This window comes from Typopeltis vanoorti, chromosome 25 (genome assembly GCF_054136105.1).
Source record: "Typopeltis vanoorti isolate ZY-2024b chromosome 25, IOZ_Tvanoo_1.0, whole genome shotgun sequence".
NCBI classification, from domain to species: Eukaryota; Metazoa; Arthropoda; class Arachnida; order Uropygi; family Thelyphonidae; genus Typopeltis; species Typopeltis vanoorti.
Window position 1 is genome coordinate 9,207,316 of NC_143573.1, and position 22,651 is coordinate 9,229,966.

Genomic DNA, 22,651 nt, shown 5'->3' on the forward strand with positions numbered 1-22,651 from the left:
CTGTAACTTGTCAGTTTGTAATCAATCTGTTGTTTTGGTTTTCCAAAATAGAGAAATAAATATTTCATTCCAATATATATATATATATATATATATATTTTTTTTTTTTTGTATTAAAATAATTAAAAGTGATAAATAAATTTTTAAATACACAAATAAAGTTTTTAGTTGTGTATTTTTTTTTAGTTGTTTATTTGTGCATAATCAGATATCATCAGGTTGGGGGAACGTGATCTATATAAGAGAGTAGCTCGCTGAATAACTTTTTACAGAAAAGTAGCTCACGTAGTAAAAAAGGTTGAACACCACTGTTCTATACCATTGCACTGGTTTGTTATGAAACCAGCTTTATACATGTCTTTCAACTTTTTTTTTCTTTGAGGAAAGCCTGTTCCTTTCCCCATTCCATCATATTCTGTTTTACTGCTTGTTTGAATTTTAACCACATATTCCAGTTCCAGGTAACATTATTCCAAGTTGAATAGAGGGCCTGGAATTTAGTTGAAAAGATCAATGGAAAATTTGGTAGGTCTCCATTTTCCAGAACTGATCTCTACTTGTTCCATGCAGCGGAACTAAGTAGAATTGGATTATGATCTGACATGTTGATGTCAAGATGTTTAACTGAATTATCCTATTTATAAGAGAAGAAGAGATATAAATTCGATCAAGACGGGTACCAATACCTTGATTCATGTATGTGTAAGCCTGGAGATTAGGATTGCAAATTCTCCATATATCTACTAGATGAGCATTGTCGAGACATGTTTTTAACTGTGCATATCTCACTTTTCCACTCCTGGGGTGTCTTCCTATTTTGTCTAATGTAGGGTTTTCAATACATTTCCAGTCTCCAGCTTGTTAGAACCTGAATGGAGAAATTGTGCGAGGAAATTGTTCATTCAGGATTTCATATGCAAAAATCTAACTACTTAATGAAATACCTGCACACCAGCAGAAAATAAAGAAAGCTTGTTTAATATATGTGAGAACATGTATTCCTTATATGCGATGTATAGAAATTTATTGCTGTCTAACGGAAAATCAAATTAGAGAATTTATGTCATAAAAGTAGAATTTATATAAGAGAAATGTTGGCTTATTATTGGTCTCATTAAACTATCTAGTATACTGTAAATCACCAGACAGGTAATAAGTAGCAGTCCAAAGGTTGCATGTGAACCGTACAAGTCGAGCGTAGCGGCGGAGGTAACGGTAGCACGCTTTCCATGAAAATAGCAACCTAAGAGCAAAGGGAGAGTAAGGGATCGACTTAAGAGCATAAACGATAAGGGTCGTGTGGAAAAGACCCAGCAAAATAGGGGCTCACGAGAGGAGAATATAAGGTGATGCGCACCATATTGAGCTCTCTTCTCTCTTTTTCTTGGTTCCTGCTTGGCGAGTTTTTGACGGGTGGTTCGTGTGAGTGAAGAGCATAGGTGCTGCGATGTCGGACAGCGGGCCTTTTCCTGGAGATGCCTAAGAGATTCCACGTGGAGCCGTTCGTGAATTTATTGGTCTTGCAGAATTGTGCGATCACTGAATGTCCCATCGGAAGGAGCAAAGAAAGTCGGGCCTTTTCCTGGAGATGCCTAAGAGATTCCACGTGGAGCCATTTGTGAATTTATCGGTCTTGCAGAATTGTGCCATCACTGAATGTCCCATCGGAAGGAGCAGAGAAAGTCCCCTTAGACAAGGCAGAAACACGTTCACATCCAGCAGTAGTTCAAGGACGACGTAGCCACAACGGCAAGCGCAGAGACAGCCTAATCGGAAGGTAACCAGAAAACCAACACGTGGTAATGTCTAGACCTCCGAAAGGACTCGGTAACATAGAGAACTTTATTATACGTTTCGGAAGTATTAGAAGAAAGAAAATTGTATGTAAATATAAGATGTGGACAATTTATTAGAGAACTTTAGTGAGATTACTTATTTGCAATAGCTAAGTTCCATTGAACAAAAGAATTGTTTGGAAGCAATTCTCATATTTGAGTATGACTGAGTTTGATAAGGATATTAAGATTGCAGATAGCCTTTAATTGAGTAACACCAGAATGCATAATATGTAATTAATGAGTGACATGTGGAAAGGGATCATAAGTTTATGTCGTATTGTGTTTGCTTTCTACCTTATCTAGTTTGATTAATAATTTGGAAACTAACTATGTGTATTTGACTAACTTAGAATGTATTAACTTCCTTAGCATGAACTTTATTTAGTATGAAATTGAGATTTTTGAATATATGATTCATCTTAGTTGTACGTGTCTTAAAATTCCAATAAACATGTTTTATTACTTATGCCTGAGTCATACCTGATTACGAGATCATATTACCACTTATAAAATAGAAACCTTAGCGGGAAGAATTTAGAATATACATAAAGACAGATTACAGGTCACGACTGCCAGTGCCAAAAATCTATGCGACCGTAACGAAGTGCATAATCATGTGTGTATGCCTTAAGACCTAGGATTGTTTCCCTGAGCTAGAATCTCTTCTGTTATAGGATACTGGCTGGCGCAGCATAATATAAATTTTGCCAGTATCTGAAAAGGAAATAACCCTAGAAAGATAGAAAATTAGCTGAAAGTAACGACGTAACAAGCTGCTACGATGTAGTGTGCACCATATAAATATGGCTCCAATTCCTGGAAGAATTTTCTTCTAACTGATAAACCTTATTCCAATTCACAGTATTTCCAGTCTATTGTTAAGATTCTCTCTTCTGCATCCCTTTGGATATTACAGAATGATCCAATGAGGAAGGCAAGAATAAAAACTTCTACTCCAGCCCTGTTAAATCTTCCAAAGCTCCAATAAGAAAGAAGTGGATATCTATCTGTTAAAGTTTTTATATCTTTATATCTGCAGAAGTATGTTCCTTGGAGAAATAAAAACCTCATATTATGGCGAAGCATAAGTTTCCATATAGTTTCTTGTTTAATTTGCCCATTGAATCCTAGTACATTTAATGAGGCAATGCAGAAAGGAGATGCTATAATTAGTGAAGTGTCAGTGGTAAGTCTTTAACTTCTAGATTTTGGATGAACCTGATGAGCTCTTCAATCTGTGAAGGAGCAATTGTGTAGCCTGCCTCTTGTAAATTACTTTCTAGTTTTTTACAGTTGCTTTCCTTATTTCAATTTCATGCCTATCGTTCTTGATTTGGAAGCTAGTTATTTTCTTTTCATGTAGATGATAATCAAATTGAGAAAACTTTGAATCAGTAAACTTTATTATTTTTTCTTTAATTGTATTCTCTTGCTTTTCCTCTATTAGCATCAGATGGCTCTTCATACTCCATAAACTCTTTTGAGCCCAAAGAGTTTATTTTATGATCCGCAACCTTCTCCATCTTTACATTTTTTATTATTTCTTTTAGATGTTCTTTTAGATGTTCTTTTTTTAAGTTTTTTTTATTAATTCATCTTTCCTTTATGATGATCTTGTCTGCATATTAAGTTCTTTCAGTTGTCTTACTTGCTTTTCTGTTTCTTCTCCAGTTTCTCCTTGTAGAACAGTTTCATGATTTTGCATTTTGTCTTGTATCTGTTCAGTTGTTATACTAGGTTCATTATTGGTAATTTCAACTGATGTTGTACCATCCATATTTGACTGGGAAAGTGGTTGCTGAGGTTCTGGAATTTTGGGGCTAATTTCTAGATGAATCAGGTTGTGCACTTCTTTGTTTTAGTTTGTTTAAAAGCGCTGTCTTTACTAGACTGAATTGGAAGATCTGGGAACTCTTCTTTATGTCTCTCTGATATATTCGGTGTTCTAAATGGCTCTACCAGTGCTCCCACTCTTTCAGCAAAAGTTCTAAAAGGACAGGTGTGTTAACACAGTGTTCAGAACTTTTACATTTCTGACCTGGTTTGAGACAGTGATTAGTGATATGTCCGATCTCCATGCAGTTGAAACATTTAGATTTGGGACAGTTACCACCCTAGTGATCGTATGAACCACAATGCAGACATTGCCTATTTTACTCTGGGATAGTTTACCATAAATCGGGTTGTACCGATGTTGACAAAATTTGGTATGGATGTCATCCTATCCATTGTGAAGTGACATCACCAGAAAACCAGGATGGATCTTCACCTGATAAATCCTTACTAATCTTACCCCATTTTGAGAATGTCCGTATAAGAATTTCATTACTGTTCTCTATATATTCCACTGGAAATCTTTCAATTTTTACTGTTTTAACCTGGCTCCCGACCATTATAGGTATAACTGTGCTGCCTTCTAAACTAAAACCCTGTAATAGTTTGTCCTTTGTTTCCACATCTTTAACTACAATTAAATATTTCCCTCCACCGTACAGGGTGAAAGAAAAAATCTTGATAGCACCAACTATCTCTTTTAAAACCTCAGTCACATGTCTCGCTTCATCACATCCTGGAATTTCAATTCCTAGTGTTCGTACCCTTGGAGGAATTGGTACCATAATAGGGAAAAAGACTAAAACCTCTGCATTGATTATAAGATTAAAAAAAGTTTCAGTTATAAGACAGAGAATTAAATAATCCCATGATATAGTAAACATTCTATACCACCAGCAAATGATCTATTTGAGATACTATAAAGTGGAAGCCACGATACTGCCCAAAGTAATCTTGTAATGCAAGATATTAACTGCACTACCAGTAATCTTAATATTTATTTAAAAAAGAAACAAGTGTTAGTGTGTGTGTGTGGGGGGACCACCACTAGCACCAGTAAAATAAAATCAAAGGGAAAAACAAACGAAAGAAAACTAAAGTACTTATCTTGCCAAAATCTGAAATGTCATCAGTAGAAGTCAGACCCAGAAGTGATACCAAGGTTGAAGTAATGCAGAAGTCATATTTCCATACACAAGTAGCCAAACGTTATCACACCTTATTATTAAAATACTCTGGATTAGATACAGATGTTGGAAGCTTTTCCGCTTGGTTATACTATAAACTGACGATGCCAAGAAATTATATTCGTGGTTTAATCCTTTATCCAAGTGTAAGCAAACAAATTTTGTGCCAAGTAATTTCAGGACTGGGCAATGCGTATATAGAAGCTAATGACTCCACATCACTTCCTTAGTATCCCATAATGCAAAACACATATCCTTACAGACATGTATAATGCTATGCATTATGGGAAGAGTCAGCCCGGGAAGAGCAGAGATTGGAGGCTCTATTAACAAGGGTTTTGATAACACCATATTGTTAAAGGGGGGGGGGGAAGTGTGAAAGTATATATCTACCTGAATGTGTGGGTTTTCTGTAAACAGAGAAAGAAAGGATGCCAATGGGAAGACATGTAATTCAAGTATCTAGAAAAGGCAGGCTATTATTATTTTCTTAATATGATTTTTAATTAACAGCTTCACACATATAAGAGAAAACTAAATGTAATTTATTACTCCTAAATATTTTGCTCATTATATCATGATCTTCTTTCAGGAAGAAGACAGAAGAACTGGTAACAACATTTAAATTCTGAATACAAGAATGAGTCATACAGCATGTGTATATCACATGTTGGTCGCAACTGCAAAGTAGGAAAAAACACAATTAGAATTTAATATATGAATTAATTACTTTAAAAATTATAAACAATTAACAGCAATCACTTCCCATAACTCAGAGATATGTAGTTTGTCCAATTAAGATTAGGAAGACAATGCAGGGTTTCACACAATTAAAAAATAGACAATCAAATTTGAACTACTGTAGCATCTTGGTATGTTCCAGTAAACTCTATGTCTAGCGTCAATGGCATGAGAAGAAGGCCTGAATCTGTAGATTCCAAAAAACTTATATAATCTCAATGATTCTGGATTCTAATCATAGCAGAATGGCCAGTCTTTCCAAAGTAGGGAAGATGACAAAAAAGTGTGAAGCCGTTATTTAAACATTATATTATGTCTAACATGCAAGTCTCTATTAAACTTCTAGTAACAAAATTCTCACAAGTCCTCTGTTATTGATTCCAAAAATTTTATATAATCTTGATGTTCTTTGATTCTAATGGTAGCAGAACAGCCAGTTTGTCCAAAGTAGCAAAGATGACAAATAAAGAGTATTTAAAATTATAATGAGCATGTCTCTATTAAATTTAAATGAATTATTATTTTCTTTTTTCTATAGTGAACTGGTTTCTGCAGTGCTGTCAATTGAGATGGAGGAGGAAGGAGTCTAATGTGTCTTAGCCAGATGGAAAGTTTGAGAATAGCTGTATCAAGAGCATCATCATCAAATTTCTGATATGTACCCTCGAGGTGTTTTGTACAGGATATTATGATAGTACCACATGAAGAACTTACATCTTTACTAACTTCCTATCAAAAATTTTTCCTCCAAGTCAAAATGCCAACATTACCAGATCTTATGCGATTCCTCCACTAGAGAGCTACATGGTGTGTAGTGTTTGTGGATAGCTCCTGAACAGATAAGTGATATTTTGAGTAATAATTGGTGAATTTGCATAGTATTTACATATGCATGTCTGGGTGATTTTTGTATGTTTTTTGAGTATTTTAATAGTAAATTGATAGATATGATTATCTGTGCACATGGCTCCCATAAAGAGGAATACAAAGATGGAATCCAGGTCGCTATATTTGTCTAAAAATTTTAACTTAAAGTATTTGATTTAGTGTATCGTTTGCGAAATGTATGCACTGAGGAGAGCGGTTGGGGTCTGATTAAACAACGATAGCGAAGTGAATGTGCAAAAAGTGTAAAGAATGTGAGGATTTAAAGAGTGTTTCAGGTCGTGTGAGTAATATCGTAGATGAAAGTGAGAATCTAGATAACAGTGATATGAGAGGTGTGAATGATGATATTTGTGAGGTAGTACCTGATAGCTATGAGAGTGGTGTTGAAAGTGAGAATGAAGGTAAACATACAGAACGATTGAATGAATCATCGGAGAATAAAAATGATGACACTGACGCAATGAGTGAGATCTCTCTATTACGCGGAGCGATACATAGGGCAAATCAGCAGCTGGAGCATTGGCAAAAATTTTTACCAAGAGTACCGACTAATAATCGGCAGAAGTATGATAGAAAAAATAAGAGTATGATAGTGAGTGTAAACAAAATGAAAGAGCGAGTATTGTATGGAGATTCCTTAGTAAGAGGTGTGTTAGTTGAGAGTTTAACAAAATCGTATACCAACCTGGAGCAAACGTTAAGAATGTAAGCGAGTCAATTAGAATGCAAAAGCAGCAGGTGAAAGAATTGATAGTGGTAGCAGGTACAAATGACTTGAAAGGAAACAAAATGGCTATGAGTGAGGATGTGAAGGAATTGCTTGAGGTAGCAAAAGAGAAGAGTGAGAGAGTTAGGATGGTGAGTCTGTTGCTGCGGTATGACAGTGAAGAGTATAGAAGGAGGGCCATAATTGCTAATGACTTTATGCGTGAATGACAGTATGAGTGGTGTGGAATAAGTTCGATGGGCGAAAGGATTTATATAAAATGGATGGTTTTGGTGTACGGAGACTTGAAAAGGTGTTGTCCATACATTTGAATGGATTTGATGTATGGGGACTTGAAAAGATGTTGTCGAATGTAGTGGAAGTGAATGTTCAGAATCAGGGAAACTAGAGTTATTAAGGGGGGGGGGTAGATATGCAGACTTTAGAGAGACAGCTGAGCGCGTGAATGTGTGTATGCCCAAGCGAGTAAGAAAGACCACGAATCAGAATGAGATAGTATAAGGCATCAAAATAGGGATGGGACAAATTGGCTTCTGCAATTCATGTATACTAATGCCAGAAGTATTAGGAACAAGAAGAAAGAATTTTTGGCCTTGGTTGGCAATTCCAGACCACAGGTTATTGGCATTAGTGAAACATGGCTGACAGAAGATGAAACAGCTAGTGGGATTGAATGTGAGGGGTATGGTGTGTTCAGGAGTGACAGGGAGAATAAAGTAGGGGGAGGAATTTTATTGATGATAGCTGATGAACTACAGCCAAGGAGAATTGAAGTGGAACTGCAAGATAGAGAAAAGAGTACATTTGAGGCTATTTGGTATGAGATTGAAACTAGCACAACAAAATATACAGTTGGGTGCTGCTATAGACCAGGTGATGGAATAGATGGTGGAGATAGTGTGCATAAGCAAAAAGAAGAAATGAGTGGAAGGAGGTAATTATTATGGGAGATTTCAACTATGGTAACATTGATTGGAAGGATGAGAGGACACATGAGAGGAAGGAATTGGATTTTATGTGGTTATTAAGGGATAACTATCTGTGACAGCATGTAATGGAAAATACTAGGTGTTAGAGAGTGCTTGACCTAGTAATTGCATCTGAGAATTTGGCTGTAATGAATATGACCACATTGCCACCAATTGGTGAGAGTGATCATAGGGTCTTGACTTGGAAACTGGCTAAAGGTGTGGAATTTACAATTAAGACAGGGTACATGTGGAATTATCGGGCTGGAAAGTATGACAAGCTTAGGAGTTTGATTGGTTCAGTGGCATGGCACGTACAACTGCAAGGGCTAGAAGTTGATAGTGCATGGGAGGCGGTAAGAAGTGTTTGCATGAAGCAATGACTGACTGTATACCTAGAGTCCGAATAATAAATCAAATAGGGGTTAAATGGATAAATAACACCATTAAGCTTGAGCTGCAAAAAAAGAAACAACTATGGAGGGAATTTAAGGAGAAAGGTGACCGTCAGGCACGTGAACGGTATAACGTGCAGGCCAGAAGGGTAACGAGTGTGGTAAGAAAAGCAAAAAAGGATTATGAAAGAGCATCATTGGCCATGCAGGCTAAAGAGAATCCCAAACAGTTTTTTTGATACATTGCAAGTAAAAGAAAAAACGTATATAGCAGAATGATTTTAAAGAATGCTGATGGTAGGGAGGTAACCGAATCAGTTGATATAGTTGAATTACTGAGCGAGCACTTTGCAATAATATATCTTCCAGGTGGTGACTTGCAGAAATGAATGAACCAATAGATTATTATTACGGGCAACTCCAGGGAGTCATTAGACTCATCAAGGGAGGCCCCAAATCATATTCATCACAACTATTTGACATTCATACAGTATCTATCATACCTCGCCTTAAACTCATTCACTGTCACCGCATCCACCACAGACTCAGGGAGCGCATTCCACTCATTCACGACTCTAAAAGTAAAGAACCCAGCTCTAACACCTTTACTAACCACACTTTTGCCCAGTTTCCATGGATGTCCCCTAGTCCTCCCACAACCAGCCCTGTTCTCAAAAATATCTCCTGAATTAATTTTATAGAAACCCTTCAGTAATTTGAATGTCTCAATCATATCTCCCCTCCTCCGCCTATCAACCAATTTTTGCAACCCACAAATCCTCAACCTGTTCTCATACGGTTCATTCCACAGACCTGCTATCATCTTGGTCACTCACCTCTGGATCCTCTCCACCTCCTCCCCATCAAGAAGAAACCTAGGTGACCAAATCTGAGCACAGTAGTCTAGATGGGGTCTTATCAAGGCTCGATAGAGAGGAACAATAACCTGCTTGTCTCTGCTTGTCAACGTATTCTTCAGCAACCAAGTGATTTGATGAGCTGTTTTGGTCACTTTTGCAATGTGTCCCCTAAATTTCAATTCCTTCTCTACCAACACTCCCAAATCTCGTGCCTCATCAATTTCCTGGAGCAGGGTTCCACCAATGCAGTAAACTGCCGCCAATCTTTTCACCCCAAAATGCATAACCTTACATTTTGCCACATTAAACTGACATCCATTCTCCTTAGCCCAGACCCCCAATCTATCCAAATCATCCTGCAAAATTTTGACGTCATCTGCATTCACTATTGCCCTACCCAACTTCGCATCATCCGCAAACAAATGAACTGTTCCTCTCAGATCATTTCCTATATCATTTATGAACAAATTAAACAGCAGTGGTCCAAGAACAGATCCTTGTGGCACACCACTAGTCACAGGCCGTCTTGTGGACTCTACTCCCGAGTAAACCACTCTCTGATATCTCTCCGTCAACCACCCTCCTATCCATCTCACCAACCCTATGTCCATTCCCATATGCTGCAATTTACTGATTAGAATTCCATGTGGAATCCTGTCAAAGGCCTTGGCAAGGTCCAGTAGAATCACCATAAACCCATTACCCTTATCCAGTTCAGCCGTCACTGTATTATAATACGTGAGCAAGTTACTGAGGCATAACCTACCCTTCACAAAACCATGCTGTCCCCGATACAGTATCCCATTTTCTTCTATCCAATCTTGTATTTTCCTCTTGACTATTTTCTCTAACATCTTGACAATGATTCCTGATATGCTAATCGGTCGGTAATTTACAACAGCAGTCTTGGAACCACCTTTATGCAGTGGAACTATTTTCCCCTCTTTCCACCCGCTCGGGACTAACCCAGACCCGAGACTCAAATTGAACAAAATGGTCAAGGGTACTGACAATTCTTTAGCTGCTTCCATAGTTGACAATTCCATAGTTGAAATCTCCCATAATAATCACCCTCCTTCCACCCATTTCTTCTATTTGCTTGTGCATACTGTCACCACCATCTTTTCCTTCACCTGGTCTATAACAGCACCCAATTGTATATTTAGTTCTGCTAGCCACAATCTCACACCAAATGGCCTCAAATGTGCTCTTTTCTCTATCCTGCAATTCAACTTCTATTCTTCTTGGCTGGAGCTCATCAGCTATCATCAGCAATACTCCTCCCCCCATTTTATTCTCTCTGTCATTCCTGAACACACTATACCCATCACATTCAATCCCACTAGTTATATCATCTACAGTCAGCCATGTTTCACTAATACCTATAACCTGTGGTCTGGAAGTGCCAACCATGGCCAAAAACTCTTCCTTCTTGTTCCTAATACTCCTAGTATTAGTGAACATGAATTTAAGACCCCCATTAGCCCCAACCCTACCTTGATGCTTTATATTAACTATCCCACTCAGATTTGTTGTCCTTATTTGCTCTGGCATATTATATTCATTCTTACATTCAACTGCCTCCATAAGGACTGTATCTCTACTCCCCCCCCCCCCCCCCCAACAAATCTAGTTTCCCTGAATTTGCACATCCACTACATTCAGCAACACTTTCTCAAGTCTTCTTACACCGTAACCATTCAAATGCAAGCCATCCATCTTATATAGATCCTTTCGCCCATCAAACTCACTCCACACATCCACAAATTCCACACCACTCGTCATACATAACCCACGCATAAAGTCATTTGCAATTATAGCCCTCCTTTTAAACATTTCACTGTCATACCGTGGCAAAAGACTAATCATTCTAACTCTCTCACTCTTTTCTTTTGCTACCTCAAACAATTCATTCAGGTCTTCTATCATTTCCATTTTATCTCCTTTCAAATCATTCGTACCTGCCACAACAATCATTTCTTTCACCCTTTCCTTTTGCTCTCTAATAGACGCAGTTACGTCCTTGATGGTTGCACCAGGTTGGTATGATTTTGTCAAATCCTCTACTAACACACCTCGTACTAACGAGTCTCCATACAGCACTCTATCCTTCATTTTGTTCATGTTCACATTCATACGTTTATTTTTCCTGTCATACCTTTTATTATTGGTTGGTTCATTCAGTCTACTTTTGTTCATGCACTCTAGCTGCTGTTTTGCTCTTTCTATCGCACTATTCAACAACGCGATCTCACTCAATGCATCTATCTCATCTTTTTTGTTCTCTGAGAAACCATTTATACTATCATTCACACTCTCACAATTTTCATGTACAACCTTGCCGTTTCTTGTCATATCCCTATTTCCTTCATTCTGAAGGTTGACAAAAATATCACACTCACGATCCGAAATACACTTCAATTCCGCATTCTCCCTACATTTTCTACACACACATTCAATCCTTTATCATCATCTAACCACACTCCGACCGCACTCCGCAAAGCGTACATTTCACAGCTAGTACACTGACTCATTTCTTTTATGCTGCCGTTCTTTGATAACGATGGCGAACCTTCATTACTGGCCGCCATTTTCCTTCGCACAGGTGCCATACTTATCTGTAACGTGTTTTGTCAAATTATACGTTATAACACACCAAAAATAGACGCACTAAATACGCAAGGCAAACAAAACAAAACTACACAATATTAAGTAATTTGTATCGATAACTGAAAATGATACTTATCTTATCTGGAGCTTGCACGAACATTACACATTACGAATTCATCTAGCGGCGACTTCCGGACATAGATTATGTTATAAAACACTTTAGTACACTAACCACGCTAATAAATCTCCAATAATATACCAAAATTAAACACTTAAGTCCATTAAATTGAATCCAAAACACCAATAAATCAACAAAAAACACAAATCTCTCAGGAGCTCTCCGATAGCACGTCCGTTCACCAGCTAGCCTCTATAAGTATATGATTATACAGGAATTGTGGTGAATGAAGGGGAGGTGAGTAGTCTATTGCAAAACCTCAATGTCAATACATCTGTGGGATTGGATGGTATACCAGCTCGTGTTGTATGTGAAGCGGCTAAAGAATTGTCAGTACCCTTGCCCATTTTGTTTAATTTGAGAATCGGGTCTGGGTTAGTCCTGAGGGAGGTGGAAAGAGGGGAAAACAGTTCCACTGCATAAAGGAGGTTCCAAGACTGCTGTTGTAAATTACCGACCGATTAGCATATCAGGAATCATTGTCAAGGTCTTGGAGAAATTAGTCAAGAGAAGAATACAGGATTGGATAGATGAAAATGGGATACTGTATGGGGGACAACATGGTTTTGTGAAGGGTAGATCATGCCTTAGTAACTTGCTCACGTTTCATAACACAGTGATGGCTGAACTGGATAAGGGTAATGGGTTTACAGTGATTCTACTGAACCTTGCTAAAGCCTTTGACAGGAGACCACATGGAATTTTAATCAGTAAACTGCAGCATATGAGGATGGATAGGATGGTGGTTGATGGAGAGATATCAGAGAGTGGGTTATTCAGGAGTAGAGTCCAAAAGACGGCTTGTGACTAGTGGTGTGCCGCAGGGTTCTGTTCTTGGACCACTACTTTTCAATTTGTTCATTAACGATATAGGAAAGGATCTGAGAGGAAGTGTTCACTTGTTTGCTGATGATGCAAAATTGGGTAGAGCAATAGTGAGTGCACAGGATGTCAAAATTTTGCAAGATGATTTGGATAGTTTGGAGGATTGGGCTAAGGAAAATGGATGTCGATTCAATGTCGCAAAATGTAAGGTTATGCATTTTGGGGTGAAAAGATTAGCAGCAGTATATCACATTGGTGGAACCATACTGCAAGAGATTGATGAGGCCAGGGACTTGAGAGTTGGTGGATAGGGAGTTGAAGTTTAGGGGGCACATCACAAAAGTGGCTAAATCAGCTCATCAAATCACTTGGCTTCTGAAAATTACTTTAACAAGCAGAGACAAACAAGTTATTGTTCCTCTGTATCAAGCCTTGATAACACCCCTTCTAGACTACTGTGCCCAGGTATGGGTGCCAGGGTTTCTTCTTGATGGGGAGGAGGTGGAGAGGATCCAGAGACGAGTGACCAAGATGATAGCAGGTCTGTGGAATCAACCTTATGAGAACAGGTTGAAGATTTGTGGGTTGCAAAAATTGGTTGATAGGCGGAAAAGGGGTGATATGATTGAAACATTCAAATTACTAAAGGGTTTCTATAAGATTAATCCTGAGGATATATTTTTAAGAATAGGACTGGTGGTGGGAGGACTAGGGACCATACATGGAAGCTGGACAAGAATGTGGTTAGCAGGGGTCTTAGAGCTAGGTTTTTTACTTGGAGAGTGGTGAATGAGTGGAATAAGCTGCCAGAGTCTGTTGTGGGTGCTATGACCATGAATGAGTTCAAGGCGAGGTATGATAGATACTGTGTTAATGTCGAATAGTTGTTCTTCACAGGATGTTAGAGCCTCCCTCGATGAGCCTGTGAACTCCTTGGAGTTGCTCGAAATAATAATAATAATAATAATTATATTTCTGTCTTCTAAGCCACTTTTTATGTATCAATCTGCCTATATCTTGATATTCCTCCTGCCAACCTGGAAGAGAACACTTGTTTTGTTAATCTTTCCTTTCACATTCTGATTAAGTGACCATACCACCTGAGATTAGCTCTGCTAACACATTCCTGGATGCTAACAATGTCAAGTTCTTTCCTAATATCCCCATTTTTAATATGATATTGCCATTCAAGCCATCTGTTCATGACAACCTAATCTTTCTCAGGACTCTTATCTGTGATCTCTAGTCTTTGGTCAAATGTTTCATGTCTAACCCAGATCTCAGATCCATAAGTTAAAACTGGTTTGAACACTGTCTTGTATACAGCTAATTTAGTGTTCTGACTAATTTCTCTCTTATTCCATATGAATTTATTCACTTGACTTCCTACTATACCAGCTTTATTGATTCTGTTGTCTATTTCCATATTTAATTTACCATCTTCACTAAAAATTTTGCCTAGTAGCTGAAATGTTTTACTTGTTCTGTAGGTTCTCCATTCAAAATGCAGTTGATATTTTTAATGCTTCTGCCTATTTTCACTATCTTTGTCATGTTATTGCTGATTTTCATGTAAAATTAATTACACCAATTATTGAAATTTAGTCAGACTTGTACTAGATTTATTTAAAAGTACCTCATCATCTGCAGAAAGTAAAGAGCTGAGATTAACATCTCCAATTTTGATATCAAGTTTAATACCACTTTAATTCATAATGTGATTCATATAGATAATGAATAACAGAGGGGATAATGTGAATCCTTGTCTAACACCAGATTTAACATTAAAACATCTTCCAGTATTCAATCCTACCTGCTGACTTACAACTCACATAAAGACTAAGTATTGCTTCACATAATGCTCCATTGACACCATATAACTGTAGCATTTTGAATAGTTTTTCTCTTGACAACTTGTCATATACCTTTTGCAGGTCTGCAAAACTTAAATACAGATCTTTGTTATATTCCCAGGATTTCTCGACTATTTGATGTAAAGTGAAAATCTGATTCTGACAGCCTCTATTTGGCCTGAATCCAGCTTGTTCTTCACCAAACTTTCTTTCCACAATCCTTCTCAACCGTTTCTCAAGTATACTTGCATAAATCTTACCAGGAACGCTCAGTAGGGAAATACCTCTGCAATTCTATTTCAGTTTTATTTCCCTTTTTGTATATGGTACTATGAGAGCTCTCCTCCAATCATTGGGAATTCGTCCCTCTTCCAGGTCTTCTGAACTATGCAGTGCAACCACTGTAAGACTTTTATACCTCCATATTTGAGCATTTCTGGTCAAATATCATCTACTCCAGCTACCTTTCCACACTTCAATCTTTTGATGGCTTTTTCTACTTCAAGTATGGATATGTATTTCTGATTGCATGCCTGTTGAGTGTTTTTTTACCCCTGTGCTGTTACTGCTTGTTTCATTTAGCAATTTTTCAAAGTAATTGCTCCATACATCAAGGATATCTTTTTCTCCTGTTTTCATGTCACCATTATCATCTCTAACTCCTTTTACAGCACTCTTTCCTCCATTTCTGAGCTTTTTCAACAGCTTCCAGAATATCTTGCAAGCTTCCTGATATTTATTTTCTATGTTCTTGCCAAAGTTTTCTCATTACTTTTGTTTTTAGCATTCTTACATTTGACTCTGTAATCTCTAAGAGCACAAGCTGACTTATTTGCCAGGAACTTTCAATATGGTTTATTCTTTTCCTTCACTGCCTCTTTAACTTCCTTTTCCTTAAATGCCTCTCTGGATGAATTGATCAATGTTTTCTTCTAGGCTTGCCACTGAATCTCCAAAGTTTGGTCCCTGTTCTCAAACTCTTTCATTTTTTCTTGAATAATGTTTATGTATTTTAGTCTACAGTTCACATCTGAGAGCTGCTCAATTTTTATTTGCTTTAAACTTTCTTACATATTCTTATTTTCAATATGAAATTCAATTTTATTCTGCTTAAGACTAGATGGTGATCACTTCGAATTTCAAATCCTCTGTACACTCTAGTGTCGTGGACCAGTGTGAAAACATCACTATCGACAATAACATAGTCAATGAGACTTTTTTACTCCTTGTTTCTTCTCTCCGTGTGAATTTCTGCACATTTTTATGTTGGAACATTGTGTTAGTAATAACCAGTCCATGTCCTGAGCAGAAATCCAACAGGTATTTGCCATTATTATTAGCCTTGCTCTTTTCTCCAAATTTTCCCCAAATATTTCTATATGTCTGACAATAATTTCCTAGTCTGCTATTTCAATTCCCAACAAGGACCAACTTTTATTTTTTCATTGTGTCAGTTGCTTTCTCTAAAGTCTCAAAAAGTCCTCCACTTCTACCTTAGTAGATCTTTCTGTGGAGTGATAGGCAGAAATAAGTCTTATTATCCAGTTCTCTATTCTAATATTTGCCCACATCACTCTACTTTATATTGCCTGGTATTCAAGAAGACTAGTCTCATATTTTGTGTTGAAGAACACGTTTTTCAAAATGCTCCATATAATAATTGACTACAGGGAACAGCCCATGGCTGTGTCCTCAATCTGTTTATGAATAGTATCTTTCCACGTGAAGTAGCCAGAAAAAATGGCAAAATGAGAATAATCAATGATAATGGGGAGGGCGACATTGTTAGTAAGTTTAAAGTGTCAGAAAGAAGGATACTGGTAAAAAGAGAGGTGATATCATTATATCATTATCATCTGAAACTAAATTTTGGATTAAAGATTTGAAATGAGTAGAACTTTTAATATAAGATGAAGAAAGACTTGTAAGTTGGGTTAAGGATTTAGCTAACTTAAAGAGGGAGAATCAGTAACATCTACTATGGGATACAGATGGTTACTGGGTTTATGAATTTTTAGAAATCTGTATATCTCGTGAGGGAGGGGAGGGGGAGCTAAACAGTTTCAGAAGAACAAGAAGTGATATTTTTAAGAAGTCATTTTTTAAATATTTTCTTTTGAGAATTTGCGGGATCATAATCGAGTGGTTTATAAGTAGTGTGGTCTCTAACGAACACATTCATTTTCTGATTATATTCACTAGAACTGACAACAGCAGTAGCTATCCTTATCGGCTCTAGTGATTATTATGCTCCTCCCAATGGCACCTTTCTTTCTCTGTTTACAGAAATCCTACACACAGGTAGATAGATACATACACAAACTTTCCCATCATCTTCCCCCCCCTCCCTCTCAACAATATGGTATTATAAAAATAAAAAAAAACTTGTTTATAGAGCACTTATCTCTGTTCGACACAGTCTGAAATCTCTTATTTGCCAGATAGTGGTTACTATGCCAAAAAAAAATCAACCAATTAATTGTTTCTTCCATCCCTCTCAACACATTGACCTTAGTAACACCACTGTTTCTTACATCTGGGGAACCTTGGGAAAAATAGCCAGAACTCTAAAAAAAGTACAATCTCTGCACTGCATTCAAACCTCTTCTGAAACTGGCTACCCTAATCTGCTCTCCAAAGGATCCTCCGCCTCCTCTCTCTGTTCCACATGTTTACAGGGTTCCTTGTTCTTTAAACTTATATTATGGTCAAACCAGGAAATCTGCAAACATCTGCCCAAAAGAACATAAAAAAAATACATCTGCCTCTATAAATATAGTCAGCTAGAGACCTGACTGACCATGTCTTATATAACTTGCACTGAATCAAATGGAAGAAAACTACTATGCTTAAATACAAATTTGAATGACTTGTTTTAGAATTGATAGTAGATTTTTCAAAAAAGAAAACAACCTAATCTTAATAAATATGGTTGTATTAAACTTCCCAAAATTTGGGAAACTTTAATTCTTAGACCACCTGCCCAACACCATCCATAGAGGGCACATCTCATAGGACTTTAGGCTTTCAGTCTAACCTTTCCACTTATTGTTTTGTGCAATTTTGTGTGTTTTTACAATTTTAATAGTTTCTCTGACAATGTCTCAGTAACAGGCAAAATATAGGATTGATTAAATGTGTTCAATTATTTATCTGTGCTGTTTTTATTCCATTAAACCTTATAAGTTCATGTAAGTCTAAATAGTCAATGAACGATATATATACAAAAGTGAAAAAATATGTATGCCAACAGCATCAAATATATTGAAAAATGTTGAAAGTTTATTATATATATCCGCAAGGAGATGTGTTTTGCATTATGGGAGATACTGAGATAGGAGTGATGTTAGCTTGCTCCACCTTTGCAATGAGTTGCCCGGTGTTGTACCACCTTACCCCAGTCCTGAAGATACTTTCAGGTGCAAACTTTGTTTGCTCACACTTGGATAAAGGATTAAACTAAATGTATTATAGCATCAAATATAGTAGTCCAGGGAAGGCTCAACATTTGAAGCTATAATATTACACCAGGTGTGTGTTAAACATCATGTTTCACATGTTGGTTCTGTTCTGCAAATGGCATTTTTTGTTAAGGTAATGTAATAAGTCATCTTTTTGCCATTAAAAAAGGATCAAAATAGATGACTAAATGCTATATAGTTTAAGCCCATCATTCCAATTTAGTTCTCTGATGTTTTCTCGCCCATACAGCTTCTTTAAAAAGATGCTCAAAAGTTTCTCCTAGGGCGTGAGGGTAATCCTGTTGTCTTTTCTCTTATGTATATCTGCTTCATGTTCTTTATAAAGCCCATCCTGTTTAGTCAAAATATGGAATGTGACACTAGCAATTGGCTGAAAAAGAGTGGAATTATTTACACACTAATATAACTAGTAAATGAATTCAATTATATATTCTTAACCTCTGATATTACTGAAAACAAATCAACCTTCTAAAATATAGTTCTCATATGTATCCTAAGCTGCATACCTATTTACATACCAAGAATACGGTAAGACCTTCAAATGTATCTAACATAGCATTTTTTTTTTTTTTTTGTTACATATAAAACTGACTTCTATATTATGATGACAAAAATAATGTTTGCAATTGAATGTAATGCCACATGTGAACATGAATTAACAAAAAAAAAAAAAAAAAAAAAATTAACACCAGAGAATTTTAAAAATTACATATGTGACTTTAAATATATAGCTGACAATGCATCTTTATTATGCGCACACACACAAGTGTGTGTGTGTGTGTGTGTGTGTGTGTGCATATAAGAAAATCTTTATACAATTATGAAGATAGTTTTTCTCTTCAACGATTAGGCATTTACCTGTTCCAGCTTCATTGGTCTTTCCATCTTGTAGCTGGTCTTCTTCTCTCTCTCTATCTTTGGTCTATATCTACCCTCCTCTTTTGGTAGCTGATATCTTTCCATCATAAATAGATGTTCTTTCCATTTCTCTCTACATTCCTTGATCTTTTCATTTTTTTCATTTATGTTATAAATAATATATGTTATTAATGAAGAGAGTTTAAGTTTAGTTAACATTTTACCTCATTTACAAGTAAATGCCTTACCTTAACCCACCATCCAAAGAAATGTGTTGGAACAAATATATCCATTTTATCCTGAAATGTGCAAAATACAGCAAAAATATTTTAAAGTATTCCATTATACTTTCATTGAATAAAAAAAAATAGACTCTTCAAAATTAAAAAAAAAAAGTATCATCATTGGAATTTTAAAAGATGATAAAAACAAAAACTTTTTAACAAGTAAATCAAATCAATGCCATAAATTAAAAAAGATGCTTTTAAATAGAGGAAAAAAAAATCCAAGAAAAAAAAAAAAAAGGCTGTCAAACTCAAAAATAAAAAAAAAGTGATATTTTGCTGTAACCAAGCTTATAAATGCAACAACTGTATAAAAAAGTTAATTAAAAACTAGAACTATCTTCTTCCTATTATAGCAAAGCTTTTTTTTGAATAGCCAAGTTCACCTTAATTTGAGTCTAAGCATTTTCATAAATTTAGAGAAATATTTGCGTTAGAAAAACTCCCAAACGTTTAGTGGAATTAAAACTATGTCCTACAAGTTATGTAATATTGCATATTTTCCCCCCTTTCTTTTAGTGTTGCACGGTGATTAGCATTCATTTTAGAAATTATGGAGTTTAAAATAGTTATTTATAACACGGTTGTAATTTCCTGACGTTTCGACCTTCATGTTAAGGTCATCATCTGGAGTATATACAAATTTATTACATTTCACCATTGAAATGTAACTCAGCTTGTCCTTGTATATTTGTATATACTCCAGATGATGATCTTAATATGAAGGTTGAAATGTCGGGAAATTAAAATAGTTATTTAAAACACGGTTGTAAAGTCCATAATTTCTAAAATGAATCCATATTTTTTTTTCTTTCTGAGTATTTAAGAAGATGGACATCTCCATGCCATTACTATTCTTCCCAGCAATCAATCACCATTACAGTTTTTCAACTCTCTTTTGCTCAATGGCAATAATAAGCACTTTTGTTTATCCTTCTTATCCTATGTTCTCCCCAGGACTTTTCGAATGGGCAAACCACCCGGCTGGTTTTACTGACCACCAAGCTAATTAATGTTGTGAATTAACATGGTTAAATAATGAGCAAGAATGGAAAAATAATTTGACATTTTTTAATTAAGTGATGAGAAATCGAACCTGAGAGTCTCGATACTCGTGAGACCAGCTCAATTCTTGCATTGCAAGCCAATCTCGAGAGCTTCAGATATTCAATTTGATGCTCATCAATCTGCACGCTGAAGAAGGCAAAAATAGGGATCTCAAATACAACAGTATTGATTACAAAGAAGATATTTTATGAAAGAGACATAATTTTGATTTGTGAAAGAAATAAATTGTGAAAATTGAGCAAATTCGAATCGAAGGCAAAAATCAATGTTAAAAATCTACATTTATTTTGCTTAATAATAGTTTTTGTCTGACGATCGTGAGTCAAGTATTTAATATTTTATTTTGTAAAAGAAAATAGGATTGCACATCAAATATAGTTGTGATCTCGGGGAATTCTCGAAACTCTCGAGGACTATGCCATCAGTCTCGAGTGATAGCAATTCCCATTCCTAGTAATTAATACTTATAAATAGTAAAATTGTGACATAACACGTTATGTGTCTCGGGTATTACTGTCAGTGCACAATTCAGTGATTTGTTCTGATTAATTTAATAACAATGATATTTTGTACTTATTAAATTACCCCATAATGAGTAAAAAGTCAAGTCAAAAAACCACACTCTTAAGTTATTTTAAGAAAGATGAAACCGATAAGCATAGTAGCGAAGACACCGAACCAACAACAGAATCGTAGATCACTGCAGTCTCTTTCAAATGTAAAATGTGCATCTAAACACCACTTATCGGGTATTAACAGTGAGTGGTTTAAAAAATTCCATTGGTTAGTGGTGAAAGATAATGGAATGATGTGTTCCACATGTATGAAATACGGAAAGAGACGACCCACAAACAAGGAAGTGACTTAGGCTATTCCATGCACAAGACTTCGAAAAGAAAGCCTGGTTGACCATGAACAAAGCAAGTTACACACTGATTCTTGTTCAGATATAATTGAAAAAAGTATACTAAAAGAAACTGGAATAGGGCAAATTGAAAAATCAATTTTGAATAACTTGCAGAGAGATGCTTTTTTGGGAGCTTTAAGATCTAGGTGTTGGGTAGCAAAAAACGAGTTACTACATACTACATTATTTGAAAAATTGCTTGAGCATTGCAAGGCTATGGGTTGTTCCTACTTAGAGCATCTTAACGTTGGTAAAAATGCACATTATACCTCAGAAAGAATTGTTAATAATTAGTGATTTTTATATAGAGATGATCTCTATTCAACAATTATTTTTATTTTCAAATGTACCTATATATGCACAAGGGTTCACTCCAATTAGTGCAATGACCTCTTTTTTACTATATGCTTTTAGAATCCAAATAAATCACTGACTCAAGACCAAAATACAAAATAAACACATTTAATAAAACAAAAACAATATATATACACTTCAAACAATATTACATAACTACAGAATTAATTGGATCCAAGGCTTTTTTAAAATAAACTTACACTTAAGACTAGATTTAACACTCTGTTTGCACAATGACAAAATGTTCACAGCCAGTTTCTTTCTGTGTCAAGGCCCTTTTCCAAAGATATATGATTTTATTCTTGGTTTTCATAGGATCATTTCTCATCACTCAATTCTGTCTCTTTTTAGTAGAAATAATAGTTAGCTCCGGCATCCTTAATCTTCCTAATCAGTTTTCTCGAACATTCCTTTAGAACGTAAATAGCAATTTCTTCTTTTATTCACTAATGCTTATTGACAGTCTTAACTCTTCCACTTTAAAAATTCACAGTTTTACAATTCCCTTTTCGGAATCTACTACTACTAATCTTCCAATTAGCGTTTTCTCGAATATTCCTTTTAAAACTTCTATAGCAATATTTTCTTTTAATTCATCATCATCAAATTCCTGACATACCCTCAAGGGGTGTACAAGATATGATAGTACTAAACAAAAAATTTACATCATTACTAACTTCATATCTGCAATTTTCCTCCAAATCAGTCTGTTACTTGTCAAGACGCCAATATTATCATTATCAGATCTTATATTTCTATCGTCTAAGGCACATTGTACTGTATCAATCCACCTAT

General features: G+C 36.0%; 1 protein-coding gene across 2 annotated transcripts in view; it reads right to left on the reverse strand.

Moving 5' to 3' along the window:
- LOC150092522 (phosphatidylserine synthase 2-like) overlaps positions 1-22,651 on the reverse strand; it is a 227,124-nt gene that overhangs the window by 82,574 nt on the left and 121,899 nt on the right. The window contains exon 7 of one of the 2 annotated variants that reach the window (XM_090414515.1): positions 19,492-19,542. The exons of the other annotated variant lie outside the window; for it this stretch is intronic. Within the exon in view, the coding sequence (XP_090270641.1) occupies positions 19,492-19,542 (51 nt within the window). The remainder of the gene's footprint in view (positions 1-19,491; positions 19,543-22,651) is intronic. 2 annotated transcript variants of the gene reach the window in all.